General features: G+C 66.2%; 3 protein-coding genes across 4 annotated transcripts in view; 2 read left to right on the top strand and 1 right to left on the bottom strand.

Moving 5' to 3' along the window:
• LOC309888965 (Y-box-binding protein 2-like) lies at positions 1–6,554 on the top strand (the record flags this gene model as incomplete). The annotated part of the gene is made up of 9 exons (XM_082781624.1): positions 1–166; positions 1,325–1,388; positions 1,775–1,808; positions 1,913–2,002; positions 3,615–3,776; positions 4,504–4,622; positions 5,178–5,221; positions 5,850–5,986; positions 6,528–6,554. 9 exons carry the CDS (start codon positions 1–3, stop codon positions 6,552–6,554), a joined length of 843 nt encoding a protein of 280 aa, XP_082637750.1.
• Positions 6,555–8,363: 1,809 nt separating this feature from the next.
• LOC309888871 (solute carrier family 2, facilitated glucose transporter member 4-like) lies at positions 8,364–18,846 on the bottom strand. Of its 2 annotated transcripts, none has more exons than XM_082781486.1 (9): positions 18,684–18,846; positions 17,339–17,463; positions 16,462–16,577; positions 15,525–15,684; positions 14,288–14,469; positions 13,210–13,314; positions 12,122–12,223; positions 10,849–11,049; positions 8,364–9,080 (listed from the first exon to the last, which is right to left on the bottom strand). In XM_082781486.1, the coding sequence occupies exons 2-9, from the start codon at positions 17,451–17,453 to the stop codon at positions 8,952–8,954; spliced, it is 1,110 nt and encodes a 369-aa protein (XP_082637612.1). In that variant the 5' UTR covers positions 17,454–17,463; positions 18,684–18,846; the 3' UTR covers positions 8,364–8,951. The 2 variants fall into 2 exon arrangements, with proteins under 2 accessions (XP_082637612.1, XP_082637613.1); XM_082781487.1 differs by lacking the exon at positions 18,684–18,846 and adding an exon at positions 18,230–18,263.
• Positions 18,847–19,287: 441 nt separating this feature from the next.
• LOC309888966 (lysine-specific demethylase 5C-like) overlaps positions 19,288–19,548 on the top strand; it is a gene marked incomplete at its 5' end in the record, with an annotated part of 11,122 nt that continues 10,861 nt past the window's right edge. Inside the window, one exon of the mRNA XM_082781625.1 lies at positions 19,288–19,305. Coding sequence (XP_082637751.1) covers positions 19,288–19,305 — 18 coding nt within the window. The remainder of the gene's footprint in view (positions 19,306–19,548) is intronic.

The raw sequence follows: 19,548 nt of genomic DNA on the forward strand, positions 1-19,548 counted from the left end.
ATGCTGAGCGACGCGCAGGGCCCCGCCGAGCCCCCCGGCCCCCCCCCGGGCTCCCCACCGCCGCCCCCCGCCCCCTCCTCAGAGGCCGCTGCCGCCGCCTCTGCCCCTCCCCCACCCGCCCCGGCCGTTACCGCCGCGGCCCCGCCCCGCGCCAAGCGCGTGCTGGGTGAGGGGTGGGGCCTGGGGATGGGGCACGCCCACTAAGGGGGGGTGTTAGGAGGGGGTGGGAGGGGCTTGGGGGTGATTGGCAGGGGTGGGGCACGCCCACTAAGGGGGGGTGTTAGGAGGGGGTGGTTGGGGGGGGTCACTGGGGGTAACTGGGAGGGGCTGAGGGGTAACTGGGAGGGGCTGGGATAGGTTAGGGGGTACTGGGAGCTACTGGAGATAACTGGGAGGGGCTGGGGGGGTAACTGGGAGGGGCTGGGGGGGTCACTGGGAGGGGCTGGGATAGGTTGGGGGTAACTGGGAGCTACTGGAGATAACTGGGAGAGGCTGGGGGAGTAACTGGGGGTCACTGGGAGGGGCTGGGATAGGTTAGGGGGTAACTGGGAGCTACTGGAGGTAACTGGGAGAGGCTGGGGGGTAACTGGAGGTCACTGGGAGGGGCTGGGGGAGAAACTGGGGGTGGCTGGGGGGTACTGGGATAGGTTAAGGGGTAATGAGGTGGTACTGGGAGTTACTGGGGGTAACTGGGGTTAACTGGGAGAGGCTTGAGTGGAACTGGGAGGTATTGGGGATAATTAAGAGAAGCTTTGAAGTAACTGGGAGCTACTGGGATCAACTGGGAGAGGCAGGGGGGTAATTGGGGGTACTGGGAGCTATTGGGGTTATCTGAGAGGGGCTGGGGGGTTAACTGGCTGATACTGGTGGTAACTGGGAGGGAGTGGGGGTTAACTGGGGTCTAATAGAGTTAATTGGGGGAGGCTGGGGTGGTAACTGGAGGTGACTGGGAGCTGTTGGGGGTTACTGGGAGATACTGGGAGTGCTTGGTAGAGGCTGTGAGGTGTACTGGGTGTAACTGGGAGGAGCTAGATAGGCTGGAGGTTAACTGGGAGCTACTGGGGTTAACTGGGAGCTACCAGGACATCACTGGGGGTTACTGGGAGGCACTAGGAGAAGGTAGGGGGGTCACTGGAGTTAACTGGGAGCTACTGGGGGTTACTGGGAAAGTTGCTGGGAGGACACTGGGACTTACTGGGAGGGCAAATGCCCATACTGGGGGCTCCCCCTGGCCCTTAAGGGGGTCTCGGGGGGGGGGGGGGCAGTAAGAGAGAATCCCAAAATTGACGTTTTTTACCCCAAATTCTCCCCCCCCCCCCCCCAGCCACTCAGGTGCTGGGCACTGTCAAATGGTTCAACGTGCGCAACGGCTACGGCTTCATCAACAGGTGGGGGGGGGGGCCCAAAATTGGGGGGGGAGGTCCCAAAATTGGGGTGGGGGGGGGCGCAAATAGGGGCGGGTGATAAATGGGGGGGGGGAGGGGCAAAAATGGGGGGCGCTAATTGGGGATGGGGGCAGAAAATTGGGGTGGGGGGGCACAAATTGTGGAGGGGGGCAAAAAATGGGGGGGGTGGGACCCAAAATTTGGGGGGTGGGGGGAGCAAATTTGGGGGTGTAACGGGGGGGCTCAAAATTGGAGGAGACACAAATGAGGGGCGCTAATTACTAATTAGGGATGGGGGGGTCACAAATTAGGGCCGGTGACCCCAAATTCTGGAGGGGGGGCCCCCAAATTGCCTTAATTAACCCCCCCTTCATTAATCCCCCCCTTAGGAATGACACCAAGGAGGACGTCTTCGTGCACCAGGTACCCCAAAACCCCCCCCAAAAATTCTTGGGGTGTCCCCAGGACCCCCCTGGGCCCCCCCCCGAGTTTTTGGGGACCCTCCCCAAAATTTTGGCCCCCCCCAGACGGCGATCAAGCGCAACAACCCCCGCAAGTTCCTGCGCAGCGTGGGCGACGGCGAGACCGTGGAGTTCGATGTGGTGGAGGGGGAGAAGGTAGGTGGGCGGGGCCTCCGCGGGACACGCCCCTTTCGCGAAGCCACGCCCCCTTCTCGCAAACCACGCCCCTTTTCCTTAAGCCACTCCCCTTCCGTCCTATCACTGCACCCCCTTGGGTGTTGGGCTGCTTGGAGGGGTGGGGCACTACCTGCACAGGCCCCACCCCCTCTCGTACAGGCCACGCCCCTCCACATTGCCACACCCCGTTCTATAGGACACACCCCTTTTGATACCACGCCCACTTTCCCTAAGCCACGCCCCCTCTATCCTATCACCACGCCCCCCGTGAGCATTGCCCCAGCCCTCCATGCAGGGCACCACCTGCACAGGCCACGCCCCATTTCACGAACCACGCCCCTTTCCCTTAAACCACGCCCCTTCTATCCCATCACCACGCCCCCTTTGGGCATTTCACTGCTTAGAGGGCTGGGGCACCACCTGCATAAGCCACGCCCCTCTTGCAAAGGCCACACCCCTTTCCTCCCCATAGCCACGCCCCCTGCTGGCTGGCCACGCCCACCCCTAGCATTCACCCTCCCTCCTAGCTTCACAGCCACGCCCCCTTCCCTCTAGGCCACGCCCCCTTTCTACACCAATGTTATGACCCCAGGCCCTGCCCACTCCCCCTCCAGGCCCCTCCATCAATTAGCCACACCCACCCCAAGGCCCCTCCCCCTGCATAAGCCACGCCCCCTTTCCATCCCCACTTACCCATGTAACCACCCCAGCCCCACCCCCTCCAGTCCCCGCCCCCACCCATTAGCCCCACCCACCACATGACCACGCCTCCTCTCTTAGCCCCACCCACCACATGACCACGCCCCCTCCATACACCCCACCCCTCCCTTTAGGCCACACCCCCTCCATTACAAACCCACCCCCTTCCCCCTCCAGGCCCCTCCCCTCCCCACTAGCCACACCCACCCCCTCAAGCCCCTCCCCCTTTCCAAGCCCCGCCCCCTCCTTTTAGCCACGCCCCCTTTCCATCCCCACTTAACCATGTAACCACCCCAGCCCCACCCCCACCCATTAGCCCCACCCACCCTGTGACCACTCCCCCTCCCTTAGCCCCACCCACCCCATGACCACGCCCCCTCCATACACCCCACCCTTCCCTTTAGGCCACGCCCCCTCCCATTACCAACCCACCCCCTTCCCATCCCCGGCCCCTCCCCTCCCCTTCTGTCCCCACCCACCCCTTCAAGCCCCTCCCTCTCGCCAAGCTCCACCCCCTCCTTTTAGCCACGCCCCCTTTCCATCCCCACTTACCCATTTAACCACCTCAGGCCCCGCCCCTTCTCCATGCCCCGCCCCTCTCATTAGTCCACGCCCCCTTTCCATCCCCACTTATCCATGTAACCACCCCAGCCCCACCCCCTCCAGTCCCCACCCACCACATGACCACGCCCCCTCCACAAGCCCCACCCCCTCCTTTAGGCCACGCCCCTTCCATCCACCCACCTCCCTCCCATTACCAACCCACCCCCTTCCCATCCCCACCCCCTCCCCCTCCAGGCCCCTCCCCTCCCCACTAGCCCCACCCACCCCCTCAAGCCCCTCCCCCTCGCCAAGCCCCGCCCCCTCACGTGTCTCCACCCCCCCCCATTAGGGCGCGGAAGCCGCCAACGTGACGGGCCCGGGGGGGGTCCCGGTGAAGGGCAGCCGCTTCGCCCCCAACCGCCGCCGCTTCCGCCGCTTCATGCCCCGCCCCCCGCGCGGAGGCCCCGCCCCTTACGCCGCAGGCCCCGCCCCCCAGGCCGCCCAGGCCGCTGTCACCGCCCCCGCCGCCGAGGGGGGGCCGGAGGGCGAAGGGGGGCGCGGGGAGGGGGCTGCTCGGCCCCCTCCCCCCCGCCCCGCCGCCGCCGCCCCCCCCCCTTCTTCTTCCGCCGCCGTTTCGTGAGGGGGGGGCGCAGGCAGCAGGAGGGACCCGAGGTGGGTACAGGGGGGGGTCAATGGGGGGGGTTTTGGGGGGGTTGGGGGTCAATTGCGGGGGGTTTGGGGAGGGGGTTGGGGGTCAATGGGGGGGGTTGGGGTATAATGGGGGGGTTTGGGGGGGGGTTGGGGGTCAATGGGGGGGTTGGGGGGGAACGAGAGGGGGTTTGGGGGGGTTGGGGGTCAATGGGGGGGGTTAGGGGAAGTTGGGGGGTAAAAAGGGTGTTTGGGGGGGGTTGGGGTGGTGACGAGGGGGGTTGGGGGGGTAATGGGGGGGCTTGAGGGGGGAACGGGTGGGTTTGGGGGGATTTTTGGGGGGTTAGGGGGGTAACAAAGGGGTTGGGGGGGCTTGGAGGGGGAACTAGGGGGTTTTGGGGGGGGCTCGGGGAATGGGGGCAATTGGGGGGGCAATAAGGGGTCTGGGGGGGCAAATGGGGGGGGTGTGGGGGGTCTTGGGGTGTAATAAGGGGACTTGGGGGGGGTCTTGGGGGCATTTGGGGGTCCTGGGGGGGTTTTGGGGTCCCCTCCTGACCCCCCCCCCTTTTTCCTCCTTCCCTCCTGGTCAGACTCCTGAGGGGGCGGAGCAAAAGGGCGCGGCCCCGCCCCCTGGTGGGGAGGCCCCGCCCACCGTGGCCCCCCCTGAGCGCACCCCGGGACAGCGGGGGTTCCGCCCGCGCTTCCGCAGGTAGGGGGCGGGGCCTGAAGGGGAGGGCGGGGCTTAACGGGAGAGGGGCGGGGCCTAGCAGGAGGGGTGGGGCCTGGTGGTGGGCGGGGCCTTAAAAAGGGAAGAGGGTTTAGAGAGGGGGGAGGGGCTTGGTAGAGAGGGGTGTGGTCACAAAGGGGGTGTGGCCTAAGTGGGTGGAGTCTCAAAGTGGGTGGGGCCTCAGGGGCAAGGGGCAGGGGGTGGGGGCTAAGGAGAGGAGAGGGCGTGGTTATAAAGGGGTGGGACCATAAGGGGGTGTGGCCTCAACTGAATGGGGGTGTGGCCTCTGATGGTGAAGGGGTGGAGCCTTGGGGGATCCGAGGAAGGGAGGAGGGACTCTGAGAGGGGGCGGGGCCATGAGGAGGGCAGGACCATAAGGGGGCGTGGCCTCACTAAGTGGGTGTGGCCTCAAGTGGAGAGGGGCGTGGCCTCCGAGGGTGGTTGGGGAGGGGGGCTCAGAGGATGGGAAGGGGGCGGAGCCTGGAGGGGGCGTGTCCCCTCTGGGCCCCACCCCCTGACTCTTGGTCCCGCCCCCAGGCCGTTCCGGCCCCGTGCCCCGCCCCAGGCTGTGGCTGAGGGAGGTGATGCTGAGAGGGCGGGGCCAGGGGCGGGGCAAGGGGCGGGGCCTGAGCCTCGAGGGCAGAGGTCCCGCCCCTATGTCCCCCGGCGCCGCCCCCCCGGCCCTGCCCGGCCCGGAACTGCCCAGGTGAGGGGGGGGAGAGGGGGATTTTTGGGGTGATTTTGGGGTGATTTTGGGGGTTTTTGGGGTCTGGGGGGGCTTTGGGGTCATTTTGGGGTCTGTGGGATTTGGGGGGAGCACGGGGGGGGGGGGAGGGGGAGGTTTGGGGGTCCTGGGGGGCTGCAGGGGGGCCCTAAGGTGGGGGTGGGGGGGATGGGGGGGGGCTTAGGGGTGCCCCCAGCCCCATTTTGGGGTCCTGGGGGGGGTCCCCGGGATATGGGGGGGGTCCCAGGATATGGGGTGACCCCATAGAGCCCCCCCAATTTTGGGGTCACGCGGGGGGGGTCCCTAAAATTCGGGGTGTCCCCATAAGGTTCTCCACCCTCCCCATTTTAGGGCCTGGGGGGGTCCCCAAGGTGTTGGGGGGGGGGGGTCCCAGGCTATGGGGGGGCCCCCAGGCTATGGGGTGACCCCATGGGATCCCCCCCCAAATTTTGGGGTCCCTCACCCTTTTATTTCCCCCCCCCCAGCCCGCCACCCCCAAGGAGCCGCCGCCGCCCCCCCCAACTCAGCGGCCGCGGGGGGGGACACCCTGGCCAGCGCCCCCCCCCCTGAGCCCAAGGGCACCGAGGCGTCGCCGCCCCCCCTGGAAATGCCCCCCCTGGAGGTGAGACCCCAAAAATTCTCGTGACCCCCCCCAAAAATCCACCTGATCCCCCCCAAGTCCGTAACCCCCCCCCAAAATATGTGTGACCCCCCCAAAGTGGGTGTGACCCCCCCCAAATGTGTGACCCCCCCCAATTTTCCCCTTGGGACCCCAAATCCCCCCCCCTTTTGTGCCCCCCCCCCAAAAAAAAATTTCCCCCTCGTGGCCCCCCCATTTTGGGGTACCCCCCAAATCCCTCCCCCATTTTTGTGCCCCCCCCCCCCCAACCCTTTATGGGGCCGGCCCCCCCCCCGCCAAAAATCCTCCCCCCCCACTTTGTGCCCCCCCCCCCAAAAAAAATTCCCCCTTGAGCCCCCCCTTTTGTTGTGCCCCCCCCAAATCCTCCCCCCCCCCCCCCAAAAAAAAAAAAACCCTCCTCCCTTTTTTTGTCACCCCCACCCCCAAAATCTCCCCCCCCCCCCTATTTTGGGGTGCCCCCCCCTTTTTTATCCCCCCCCCATTTTGGGGTGCCCCCCCACTGACCCCCCCCCTCTCCCCACAGGTCTGCACCCCCCCCGCCACCGACTGAGCCCCCCCCCCCCCCACCACCGCGGGGGGGGCAGGAAGAGGAGCCCCCCCCGGCGCCCCCCCCTCACCAGGTGCCCCCCCCAACCCCCCCCAATTTGTTTTTTGCCCCCCCCCCCCCCAAATTTCCCTGTTGAAGCCCCCCCCCAGTAAAGGCGTTTGCACCGCAGCGACCCCCCCGCCTCGTCTGTGCCCCCCCACCCCAAAAAAAAATTTTGGGGGGGGTTTGGGGCTGGTTTTGGGGCCCCCCCACCCCAAAAAAAACCACACAAGGGTTTGGGGGGGGGGGGGAGCAGCGTTTATGTACAGCGGGGGGGGGGCAAAGTGGGGGGGCCCCCCCGGGAGAAAAGGCACTTGGGTGGGGGGGGGGGAACCCCAAAATGCCCCCCCCCCCCAAAATTATTTGGGGGGGGGGGGGCAAAATGCCCCCCTAAGGTGCTTAAGGTAAAGGGGGGGGGGGGGCAAAATCCCCCCCCCAAATTATTTAGGGTGAGGGGGGGCCCCCAAAATCCCCCCCAAGTTATTTAGGGTGAGGGGGGGGACCCCAAAAAGCCCCCCCCAAGTTATTTGGGGTCCTGGGGAGTCCCAAATTGCAGGATTTGGGGGATTTCCCCCCAAAATTTGGGGTTGGGGGGGGCACAGGGATCAGAAATTACTTTTTTTTTTAGGGTTTTTTCCCCAAATTTCAAGGTGGGGGGGGGGTGAAACTGCTGGTTTTGGGCGATTTCTCCTCCCCAAAATTTAAGGTTTTTGGTTTTGGGGGGGGGGGGCTCGCTGGGGTCCCAGGTGGGTTTTGGGGGAATTTTCCCCAAATTTGGGGTTTTTGGGGGAGTCCCAGTGCGACTTTTTTGGGGATTTCACCCCAAAATAGTGGTTTTTTTGGGGGGGGGGCACAAATAGCAGCTTTGGGGGATTCCCCCCAAATTTGGGGGTCTTTTGGGGGGGGAGTCCCAAAAATGACGTCACAGGGAGGGATTTTGGGGCGGTTTCACCCAAAATTTGGGGTCGGGGGGGGGGAGGATCCTACACCGCACACCACAAGCAGCGCTTTTGGGGGAAATTCCCCAAATTTTGGGTTTTCTTTGGGGGGGGGGGGTCCCTAAAAGGGGTCACAAGCAGCGGGTTTGGGGGAAAAGTCCCCAAATTTGGGCTTTTTGGGGGGGATTTCCCCAAATTTGGGGAGTTTCGGTGTGGGGGGGGTCTCAAACGTGGGTAACAAAGTGCAGATTTTGGGTGTTTTCCCCAAAAAAAGTTAGTGTTTTTTTTAAGAGGGGGTGTCCCCGTGCCCCCCCCCTTTGTGTCACAAGCAGCAGCTTTTGGGGCGATTCCCCCCAATTTGGGGGGTTTTGGGGGTCCCTGATCAAAAAAAAGAGGTTTTGGGGAATTCCCTGAAAATTTAGTGGTTATTTTTTGAGCGGGGGGGGGCTCAAAATGGGGCAGAAGCAGCAGCTTTTGGGGCAATTTCCCCCGGTTTTGGGGCTTTTTCTTTGCGGGGGGGTCCCAAAGTGAGGGTTTTTGGGGGGATTTCCCCCAAATTCTTTTTTTGGGGGGGGGGGTTCATTTGAGACCCCCCCTCAAATTTTTCTTACGGGGGGGGGGGGGTCTCAAGGTCTCAATGGGCCCCCCCTCAATTTAATTTGGGGGGGGCTCCTTTGTTTCCCCCTTCCATATTTTGGGGGGGGGGGTAGGGGTCACTTGTGGCCCCCCCCTTAAATATTTTAGGGGGGGGGCCTCAAATGAGACCCCCCCCAATTATTTTTTTGGGGGGGGGTTCATTTGAGGCCCCCCCCCAATTATTTTTTTTTGGGGGGGGGGTTCTCATTACCCCCTCTTAGGCTTTTTACAGTGGGGGGGGCCCAACTGAGACCCCCCCAATTAAATTTTGGGGGGGGGGGGCTCTCCTATGACCCCCCCTTTATTATTTTTTTGGGGGGGGGGCTCTTCTATGACCCCCCCCTTTATTTTTTTTTTGAGGGGGGGCTCATAGTAGAGCCCCCCCTTATATATTTTTTTTTGGGGGGGTCTCTTATGACCCCCCCTTTATATTTTATTAAGGAGGGGCTCATAGGAGAGCCCCCCCTTATTTTTTTTTTGGGGGGGGGCTCTCCTATAACCCCCCCTTTATTTTTTTTTGAGGGGGGCTCATAGGAGAGCCCCCCCTTTATATTTTTTTTGGGGGGGGTCTCCTATAACCCCCTGTTTCTTATTTTTTTTTTGGGGGGGTCTCTCCTATGCCCCCCCCCCTTTACTATTTTTTCGGGGGGGGGGGTCCCTCAGTCGGGCTCCTCGTCGCCCCCCCCCAGGCGCTGCAGCTCGGTGCTGGCTTTGTCCTCCCCTCCCCCCCCCCCCCCTCCCCCCCCCAGGGGGCAGCAGCAGCAGCAGGGGGGGGGTCCCGGGGGGGTCACCTCCGCCGCCCCCCCCCCTCGCTGAAGGGGCGCCCCCGGGTCTCGGGGAGCCGCAGGAAGGTGAAGACGGCGAAGGCGGCCAGCAGGGCCCCGAACAGCACGAACACCCAGGGGCCCAGGGCACGCTGGGGGGGGGCAATTAGGGGGGGGGCAATTAGGGGGGCAATTAGGGGTGTGGGACCCCCCCCCGGGGGGATTTTCCCCCGTTAGAGGGGCTTCAGCCACCCCATTGCCCCCCTGTTGCCCTGCATCCCATTTGACCCCTAATAACCCTTATGCTCCCCCCCCACCCTGTGACCCCCCCATTATTGCCCCCCCGCCCCAATTACCCCCCCCAATTGTCCCCCTGTAGCCCCCCCACCCCATAACCCCCCCCAATAGTTCCCCCATTGCCCCCCCCAGCCCATTACACACCCCCATTAACCCCTCTTTTATGCCCCCCCCACCCCATAACCCCCCTTATTGCCCCCCCACACCCCAATTGCCCCCCTGTTGCCCCCCCACCCCGTGACCCCCCCAATAATTCCCCCAGTTGCTCCCCTGCCCCTTGTGTAATCCCCGCCCCCTTTAGCCCCGCCCCTTTAGGCCCCTCCCCTTTAGCCCCGCCCCTTTACACCCTTCTGTAACCCCTTGCCCCCTCTAGGCCCTCCCCTTCAGTCCCCTCCCCCCTTAAGCCCCTCCCCTTTATCCCTGCCCCCTTTAAGCCCCGCCCCCTTTACACCCTCCCATGACCCCTCCCCCTTCAGTCCTTGTCCCTTTAGGCCCCTCCCCCTTTAGCCTCTCCCCTTTAGCCACGCCCTCTTAGGCCCCTCCCCCTTTAGTCCCGCCCCCTTTACACCTTCCCATGACCCCTGCCCCTTCTGTAACCCCCTCCCCTTGACCCCTCCCACCTGAGGCCCTCCCCCTTTACCCCCCTAAAGCCCGCCCCCTTAAGCCCCTCCCCCCTAAGCCCCGCCCCCTTTACACCCTCCCATGACCCCTTCCCCCAACCCCCTCCCCCTTCAGTCCTTGCCCCTTTAGGCCCCTCCCCCTTTGGCCCCTTCCCCCTCAGACCCCGCCCCCTTTAGCCCCTCCCCCTTTAGCCCGCCCCCTTAGCCCCTCCCCCTTAAGCTCCGCCCCCTTTAGCCCCTCCCATGACCCTTGCCCCTTTAGGCCCCTCCCCTTCAGTCCCCCTTTAGCCCCTCCCCCTTTATCCCCGCCCCCTTTAAGCCCCTCCCCCCTTAATGCCCTCCCCCTTTAAACCCCGCCCCCTTCACACCCTCCCATGACCCCTGCCCCTTCTGTAACCCCCACCTGCAGCCCTCCCCCTTTGGCCCCTCCCCCTTTGGCCCCTCCCCCTTTGGCCCCTCCCCCTTTGGCCCCTCCCCCTTTGGCCCCTCCCCCTTTGGCCCCTCCCCCTTTGGCCCCTCCCCCTTTGGCCCCTCCCCCTTTGGCCCCTCCCCCTTTGGCCCCTCCCCCTTTGGCCCCTCCCCCTTTGGCCCCTCCCCCTTTGGCCCCTCCCCCTTTGGCCCCTCCCCCTTTGGCCCCTCCCCCTTTGGCCCCTCCCCCTTTGGCCCCTCCCCCTTTGGCCCCTCCCCCTTTGGCCCCTCCCCCTTTGGCCCCTCCCCCTTTGGCCCCTCCCCCTTTGGCCCCTCCCCCTTTGGCCCCTCCCCCTTTGGCCCCTCCCCCTTTGGCCCCTCCCCCTTTGGCCCCTCCCCCTTTGGCCCCTCCCCCTTTGGCCCCTCCCCCTTTGGCCCCTCCCCCTTTGGCCCCTCCCATGACCCCTGCCCCTTCTGTAACCCCCTCCCCTTGACCCCTCCCCCTTAGTCCCCTCCCCCTTTTAGCCCCTCCCCCTTTATCCCCGCCCCCTTAGGCCCCTCCCCTTTAAGCCCCGCCCCCCGAGGCCCCGCCCACCTGCACAGCGGGGAAGGCCATGCCCACGGCGAAGTTGGCCGCCCAGTTGGCGGCGCCGGCCAGGGCCATGGCGGCGGGGCGGGGCCCCTGCCCGAAAAGCTCCGCCCCCAGGAACCAGGGGATGGGGCCCGGGCCCACCTCGAAGAACGCCACAAAGCCCAGCACAGACACCAGGCCCGCAGCCCCCGCCCCCGGGGAGCCCTGGGGGGGCACAGATAGGGGGTTATTGGGGTTACTGGGGGGTATAGGGGGGTTATTTGGGGTCAGGGGGGGTCATTGGGGGGTCAGATAGGGGGTTATTGGGGGGAAATGGGGGGGGTATTGGGGGGCTATGGGGGTGTATGGGGTCAGGGGGGGTCATAGAGGGGTCAGATAGGGGGTTGTTGGGGGGTATGGGGGGGTATTGGGGGTTATTTGGGGTCAGGGGGATCATAGGGGGGTATGGGGTCAGGGGGGTCATACAGGGGAGTAATGGGGGGTAGGGAGGGAAATGGGGTATTGGGGGGCTATGGGGGGTATTTGGGGTCAGGGGGGGTCATTGGGGGGTCAGATAGGGGGGTATGGGGGGTATTGGGGGTTATTTGGGGTCAGGGGGGGTCATAGGGGGTCAGATAGGGGGTTGTTGGGGGGTATGGGGGGGTATTGGGGGTTATTTGGGGTCAGGGGGGGTCATTGGGGGGTGTATGGGGCCACAAAGCCCAACACCGACACCAGGCCTGCTGCCCCCGCCCCCGGGGAGCCCTGGGGGGGGACAGGGGGGATTATTGGGGTCAGGGGGGGTCATATGGGGGGTGTATGGGGTCAGATGGGGGGGTATTGGGGGGTTTGGGGGGGTTATTGGGGGGTATGGGGGGGCTATGGGGGGTATTTGGGGTCAGGGGGGTCATATGGGGGGTGTATGGGGTCGGGGGGGGTCAGATAGGGGGTTACTGGGGTGTATGGGGGGGGTATGGGGGGTGTATGGGGCCACAAAGCCCAGCATCGCCACCAGCCCCGCTGCCCCCACCCCCGGGGAGCCCTGGGGGGGCAAATGGGGGGTATTTGGGGTCGGGGGGGTCATATGGGGGGTGTGGGTGGGTATGGGGGGCATTTGGGGGTATTGGGGGCTGTGGGGGTACTGGGGGGGCAATTGGGGGTACATGGGGTGTATGGGGGTGTATGGGGGGTGTCGGGGTTATTGGGGGCCGTGGGGGTATTGGGGGGGCACTGGGGGTGTTGGGGGGGTGTTGGGGGGGTTTCGGGGGGCTGTGGGGTCGCGGTGCCCCCCCCTCACCTGCATGTTGAGGGCGACGGTGAGGGCGATGGCGCAGCCCAGCATCCCCAGCAGCCCCAGCAGCTGCAGCGTGCGGCGCCCGGCGCGCTCCACCAGGAACAGCTGGGGGCGGGGCTTAGCGGGGGCGGGGCCTCAAGGGGCGGGGCCTCGAGAGGGTGGGGCTTTGGGGAGGGGCTTCCCGGGGGAGGGTCCATGTGGGGGTTGGTGCCCGGCCCACCCCACCAGGAACAGCAGGGGGCGGGGCTTAGAGGGGGCGTGGCCTCAAGGGGCGTGGCTTCAAATGGGTGTGGCTTCAAGGGGCGGGGCCCAAGGGGGCGGAGCCTCAGGGCACAGGGTCTAAAGAGGCGGGGCCTCCTGGGGAGGGGCTATGGGGACCCCGAGGGGGTTGGGGGGGGGGGCCCCTATGGGGACAGGGAGCACCCATGGGACCCAATGGGGACAACTGGGGGGCACTGGGACCACCCACGGGGTGTGGGGGGCACCCGAGGGACCCTATGGGGTCAGGGGGACCCCCTTGGGGACCCCAATAGGGATGGGGGGACATCCAGGGGGTGTGGGGGGCACCCATGGGACCCCCTATGGGACGTGGGGACCCAATGGGGACTTGGGGGACACCCAAGGGACCCTAATGGGGACTTGGGGACCCCAACGGGGTCAATGGTGGGATGTGGGGGGCACCCATGGGACCCCTCTGGGGACACTGGGAACCCAATGGGGACAACTGGGGTGTATGGGAGCACCCATGGGACCCCTTTAGGGACATGGGAACCCCAATGGGGGTGTGGGGGGCACCCATGGGACCCCTATGGGGACATTTGGGACCCCCATGGGGACACTGGGGACCCTTATGGGGAATTGGGGGGCACCCAAGGGACCCTAATGGGGACTTGGGGACCCCAATGGGGGGTGTGGAGCACCCATGGGACCCCTATGGGGGCTGGGGGCACCCATGGGCCCCCTATAGGGTCATGGGCCCCCTATGGGGTCATGGGACCCCCGTAGGGTTATGGAACCCCCATGGGACCCCAGCCCCCCAAGGGGGGGGTGGGAGGGGCCTGGTGACGTCACTTCCGGGGGGCGGGGCTCACCGAGAGGACGGTGGCGGCCACGTTGACGGCGCCGGCCCCGATGGTGGCGTAGTCCGGGCGGCTCAGCCCCGCCCGCTCAAAGATGGCCGTCGAGTAGTAGAAGATCTGGGGGCGGGGACACGCCGGGACACGCCCCCCCGGTCAGACAGGACACGCCCACCCAGCCCAGGACACGCCCACCGAGTCTAAGCCATGCCCCTCTCCGGTCACGCCCCCATCCCCTTTCCCTATGTGGGCCCTCAAGCCCCGCCCATGCCGCGAGGCCACGCCCACTGAGCACCTTTATGAAGCCACGCCCCCTCTGAGCCACGCCCACTTTGGTCCCGCCCCCATTGACCCCGCCCCACATAAGCCACGCCCCCAGGCCCGGCCCCATCGCTTTCCTCTGTGCTCTGCCCAGCACCAAAGCCCCGCCCACCAGAAGCCCCGCCCTCCAATAAACCCCGCCCACCCAAAGCCCCGCCCCGTCCCTAAGCCCCGCCCACCCAGTACCCCAGCCACCCCCCTGGGCTCTCAATTGGTTCCAAGCCCCACCCATCCCTGAGGCCCCACCCACCCCCTTTAGCCCCTCCCACCAGATGCTCCTCCCAGTCCCAAGCCACGCCCACTCTCCAAGCCCCGCCCACCCCCTTAGCCCCGCCCTCACCGCGTTGATGCCCGAGAGCTGCTGGCAGAGCTGCAGCCACCCCATGCCCCACCCACCCCCTTAGCCCCTCCCACGCGAGGCCCCGCCCACTCCCCAATCCCCGCCCACTCCCCTTAGCCCCGCCCTCACCGCGCTGATCCCCAAGAACTCCTGGCAGAGCTGCAGCCACCCCATGCCCCACCCACCCCCTTTAGCCCCTCCCACCCCTTAAGCCCCTCCCACCCGAGGCCCCTCCCACCCCCCAAGCCCCGCCCACTCCCCTTAGCCCCGCCCTCACCGCGTTGATGCCCGAGAGCCACTGGCACAGGGCAACCCCACGGCCACCCTGGGCCCCACCCACCCCTGTGACCCCACCCACCCCCCTTAGCCCCTCCCACCCGAGGCCCCGCCCACCCCCCAAGCCCCGCCCACTCCCCTTAGCCCCGCCCTCACCGCGTTGATGCCCGAGAGCTGCTGGCAGAGCTGCAGCCCCACGGCCACCACCAGGGGCTGGCGGTAGCGGCGGCTGCGGCAGAGCTGGAGCAGCCCCACCCTGGGGGCGGGGCCTCGAAGCTCCGCCCCCAGCGCCTCAAGCGCCGCCCCCGCCGCCTCCGGCCCCACCAGGCGGGTCAGGCCTGGGGGGGGGCGGGGAGGGGGGAGAGAGAGAGGTGAGACACGCCCCCTGTGGGGGTGGGGCCCTAGGGGGCGTGGCCTCAAAGGGTGGGGGCCAAAGGGGGTGTGGCTTCAGGGGGTGGGGGCAAACGGGGCGTGTCTTTAGGTGGTGGGGCCAAAGGGGGCGTGGCTTCAGAGGGTGGGGCCAAATGGGGTGTGCATTCAAGGGGTGGGGGCAATGGGGGCGTGGCCTCAAGGGGTGGGGCTAAAGTGGGCGTGTCTTCGAGGGGGTGGTTGACATAAAGGGAGTGGGTGTGGCCTCAGGGAGTGTGGGTAAAGGGGCGTGGCTTCGTGTGGGAGGTGCCAAAGGGGGCGTGGCTTCATGGAGTGGGGGGCGATGGGGGCGTGGTCTCAAGGGGGTGGGGCCAAAGGGGGCGTGTTCCTAAGAGGGTGGGGTTAAGGGGTGGGCGTGTCCTCGGGGCAGTGGTCAGAATAAAGGGATAGGGCAGGAATTCATTGGGGTGTGGCTAAAGGGGGCGTGGCGCAGGGGGGCGTGGCCAGAAGGGGGCGTGTCTTTAAGGGGGTGGGGCTAAGGGTGGGCGTGTCCTTGGGGGGCTGGTTGGATTTTAAGGGGACGGGGCTGCCCCCTGCGGGGTGGGACTAGGAGGGACGTGCCCTGAGGGAGGCGTGGCTTATAGGGCCGTGTCCCCAGGGGGGCGGGGCCTGAGTGGGCGTGTCCTTAGGGGGTGGGGCTAATGGTGGGCGTGTCCAAAGGGTGTCAGTTGGATTTAAAGGGGACAGGGCTACCCCCAGTAGGGTGGGAAAAGGAGGGGCATGCATTCTTGGGGGCGTGGCTTCTAAGGGCGTGTCCCCAGGTGGGCGGGGTCTGAGTGGGCGTGTCCCCAGGTGGGCGTGGCCTAATTGGGCGTGCCCTAGGTTGGCTGGTTGGACTTAAAGGGGCCAGGGCTGCCCCCAGCAGGACGGGACAAGGAGGGGCGTGCCCTGAGGGGGGCGTGTCTTATAGGGGCGTGTCCCCAGGTGGGCGGGGCCTACGTGGGCGTGTCGGGGGGGGGCTCACCGTGCCGTGCCTGCGCCCCCCGGCCGCGGCCCAGCAGGAAGCGGGGGCTCTCGGGGCACAGGGGCAGCAGCAGCGCCTGCAGCGCCGCCGGCACCAGCCCCAGCCCCAGCAGCAGCGGCCAGCGCCCGGCCGAGCCCAGCAGCTCCTCCAGGCCCAGCACCTTTTTTTGGGGGGGGGGGGGGGGGGTGACGTCATGACCCCCCCCCGTGACGTCATGACCCCCCCCCAGACAGCCTCACCCCACCCCATCGGTTTCTACCCCTCCCCCAAATCCCACCCCAAAGCCTCTTTGATTGCCCCCCCCCCCCCACCGTAATCCCCCCCCCCAAAGCCACCCCCCCCCCCCTTGAGACTCCCCCCTCAGACCCCACCCATTGTCCCCTTAATCCCCCAGGACCCCCCCAGATCCCCTCTATTGTCCCCCAAATCCCCCCAGACCCCTCCCCATTGATCCCCCAACCCCTCCAGCACCCCCCTCTGCCCCCCCAACCCCCCCAAATCCCCCCTTTACCCCCCTTTTGCCCCCCGATTCCCCCCCAATCCACCCGGAACCCCCCCAAATCCCCCCATCACCCCCTTTGACCTCCCCAACGCCCTCCCTTGACCCTCCCAACCCACCCCTTGACCCCCCAAGTCCCCCCAAGCTCCCCATTTTGACCCCCCAAGCCCCCCCCATTGACCTCCCCATTTCCCCCTTGACCCCCCTTAACCCCCCCCAGCCCCGCCTCTTTGACCCCAAGCCCCCCCTCTTGACCCCTTAACGCCCTCCCCCTTGACCCCACATCCCCCCCGCCCCCCCAATCAACCCCCCAAGCTCACCCCCTGACCCCCCAACGCCCTCTTTTGACCCTCCCAACCCACCCCTTAACCCCCAAGCCCCCCCTTTTGACCCCCCAGCCCCCCCCCACTGCCCCCCACCCCCCCTGCCCCCCCCCACCTGTGCCACCAGGATGCCGGTGACGATGGCCAACTGGTGCACGGTGCCCAGAGCCCCCCGCAGGCGGGTGGGGGCGATCTCCCCCACGTACATGGGCACCAGGCCCGACGCCAACCCTGGGGGGGGGACACGGACATGCGTGGGGCTCGGCCCCCCCCCGGGACAGGGCCCCATCGCCCCTTTAAGAGGTGTTATTGCCCCTTTAAGAGGTATTATTGCCCTTTTAAGAGGTGTTAGTGCCCCTTTAAGAGGTGTTAGTGCCCCTTTAAGAGGTGCATTGCCCCTTTAAGAGGTTATTACCCCTTTAAGTGGAGTTATTACCTCTTTAAGAGTTGTCATTGCCCCTTTAAGAGGAGTTTTTACCCCTTTGAGAGGTGGATTGCCCCTTTAAGAGGCATTGTTAACCCTTTAAAAGATGGTGATACCCTTTTAAAAGGTGCACTGCCTCTTTAAGAGGTTATTACCCTTTTAAGAGGAGTTATTACCCCTTTAAGAGGGGTCCTTTCCCCTTCAAGAGCCGTTATTGCCCCTTTAAGAGGTGCACTGCCCCTTTAAGAAGTGACATTGCCCCTTTAAGAGGGGTCATTGCCCCTTTAAGAGGTGCACTGCCCCTTTAAGCAGTGACATTGCCCCTTTAAGAGGGGTCATTGCCCCTTTAAGAGGAGACATTGCCCCTTTAAGGAATGTCATTGCCCTTTTAGGAGGGGCCATTTCCCCTTTAAGAGCCGTTATTGCCCCTTTAAGAGGTGCACTGCCCCTTTAAGAAATGACATTGCCCCTTTAAGAGGGGTCATTGCCCCTTTAAGAGGTCCCGTTGCCCTTTTAAGGGGTGCCGTTGCCCCTTTAAGAGGCGTCCCCGCCTCCCATTGGCTGGTACCTGAGTAGGCGCCGAGGATGAAGCGGCCAATGATGATGAGGACGTAGGAGGGGCCGAGCTTGGCCCCGCCCAGCAGGGCCCCGCCCACGAAGGCCAGCGCGTTGCTGGCGATCATGGCGTGCTTCCTGGGGGGCGGGGCCACGTCAAGGACACGCCCCCCTCGGCATGGACACGCCCCCTCGCCCCCAGGTGGACCCCGCTCCCTGCCACTCCCCCATTGGCTCCACCCTGAAGCCCCGCCCCTTTAAGCCCCGCCCGATACCCCACCCCTTTCTTTAAGCCCTGCCCCTTTAGGACCAACCCCTATAGACCCCGCCCACTTGAAGCCCCGCCCCTTTAGACCCCTCCCTTTATGAGCCCCACCCCTATAAGCCCCGCCCCTTTACGCCCCGCCCCCTTACTCCTACATCCACCCCACCCATAGCTCCACCCCTTTAGACCCCGCCCCTTCAGACCACACCCACAATGACCCCGTCCTCTTTAGGCCCGGCCCATTAATGTCCCCTCCCCTTGGAGCCCCACCCCCTTTAGCCCCACCCCTTTAGTCCCCGCCCCTTTAAGCCCCGCCCCCTTACCCTACCCCCACCTCCCACCCCCTTCGCTCCTCCATACCCCACCCCCTCGAACCCCACCCCCTCAGGCCCCTCCCCCTTTATCCCCACCCCTTCAAGCCACGCCCTCTTTCGCCCCGCCCCTTTAAGCCCTGCCCCCTTTAGGCCCCGCCCACCTGCCGAGCCTCTCCGCCAGCTCCCCAACACCCAGGGCGGCCACCAGCCCCCTCCCCTTCAAACCCCACCCCTTCAAACCCCACCCCCTCAGACCCCGCCCCTTTAGCCCCTCCCCTTTAGGCCCCGCCCCCTTTAGGCCCCGCCCCCTTTAGGCCCCGCCCACCTGCCGAGCCTCTCTGCCAGCTCCCCGACGCCCAGGGCGGCCACCAGCCCCCACCCCCTCAGACCCCTCCCCCTTTAGCCCCTCCCCTTTAGGCCCCGCCCCTTCAAGCCCCGCCCCCTTGAGGCCCCGCCCACCTGCCGAGCCTCTCCGCCAGCTCCCTGATGCCCAGGGCAGCCACCAGCCCCCACCCCCTCAGACCCCACCCCCTCAGATCCCGCCCCCTTTGTCCCCGCCCCTTTAAGCCACGCCCCCTTAAGCCACGCCCCTTTAAGCCACGCCCCCTCTAAGCCACGCCCCCATACCCTACCCCCACCTCCCACCCCCTTCGCTCCTCCAACCCTGCCTGCTCAGCCCCCTCCCCCTCTAACCCCGCCCCCTCAGACCCCTCCCCCTTTATCCCCGCCCCCTTTAGCCCCGCCCCCTTCAAGCCCCGCCCCCTTTAGGCCCCGCCCACCTGCCGAGCCTCTCGGCCAGCTCCCCGACGCCCAGCGCTGCCGCCAGCCCCCCCACGGAGAAGATGGCGACCGACAGGGCCCAGAGCAGCGACACCGTCTCGGGGGAGGGGGGCGCCCCCCAGCGCCGCGCCCACGTCGCGTTGTACTCCTGCTCCAGCACCTGCGGGGCACCCAGGGGTGCTAAGGGGGGGGGGGCACCCAGGGGTGCTGGGGGGGGGGGGGCACCCAGGGGTGCTCACCCGGAGGGGGCCCACCCATAGGGACCCACCCGGGGAGGGGGCCACCCATGTGGGACCCTGCTGGGGGGGTGGGTCCAGGGGGGCACCCATGGGTGCTGGGGGGGTGGGGCACCCAGGGGTGCTCACCCAGAGGGGCCCACCCATAGGGCACCCATGTGGGGGGGGTTGGGCTCTAGGACCTAAAGAGCACCCAAGGGTGCTGGGGGGGGGGGCACCCAGGGGTGCTCACCCAGAGGGTGCCCAGCCATAGGGACCCACCCGGGGGGGGTTGGGCTCTAGGACCTAAAGAGCACCCAAGGGTGCTGGGGGGGGGGGGGGCACCCAAGGGTGCTCACCCATAGGGACCCACCCGGGGGGGCCACCCATGGGGCACCCAACCAAGGTGGGCCCACCCTGGGGGTCCCAGAGGTGTTGGGCTCCTGCTTTAGGTCCTAAACAGCACCCAAGGGTGCTGGGGGGGGGGGGCACCCAGGGGTGCTCACCCATAGGGACCCACCCGGGGGGGGATCAGGGGTGTTGGGCTCCCGCTCTAACACCTAATGAGCACCCAAGGGTGCTGAGGGGGGGGAGGCACCCAAGGGTGCTCACCTGGGGCGGCCCCACCTATAGGGCACCCATGTGGGGG

This window comes from Aythya marila (genome assembly GCF_965140915.1).
Source record: "Aythya marila genome assembly, chromosome: 31".
Taxonomy (NCBI): Eukaryota; Metazoa; Chordata; class Aves; order Anseriformes; family Anatidae; genus Aythya; species Aythya marila.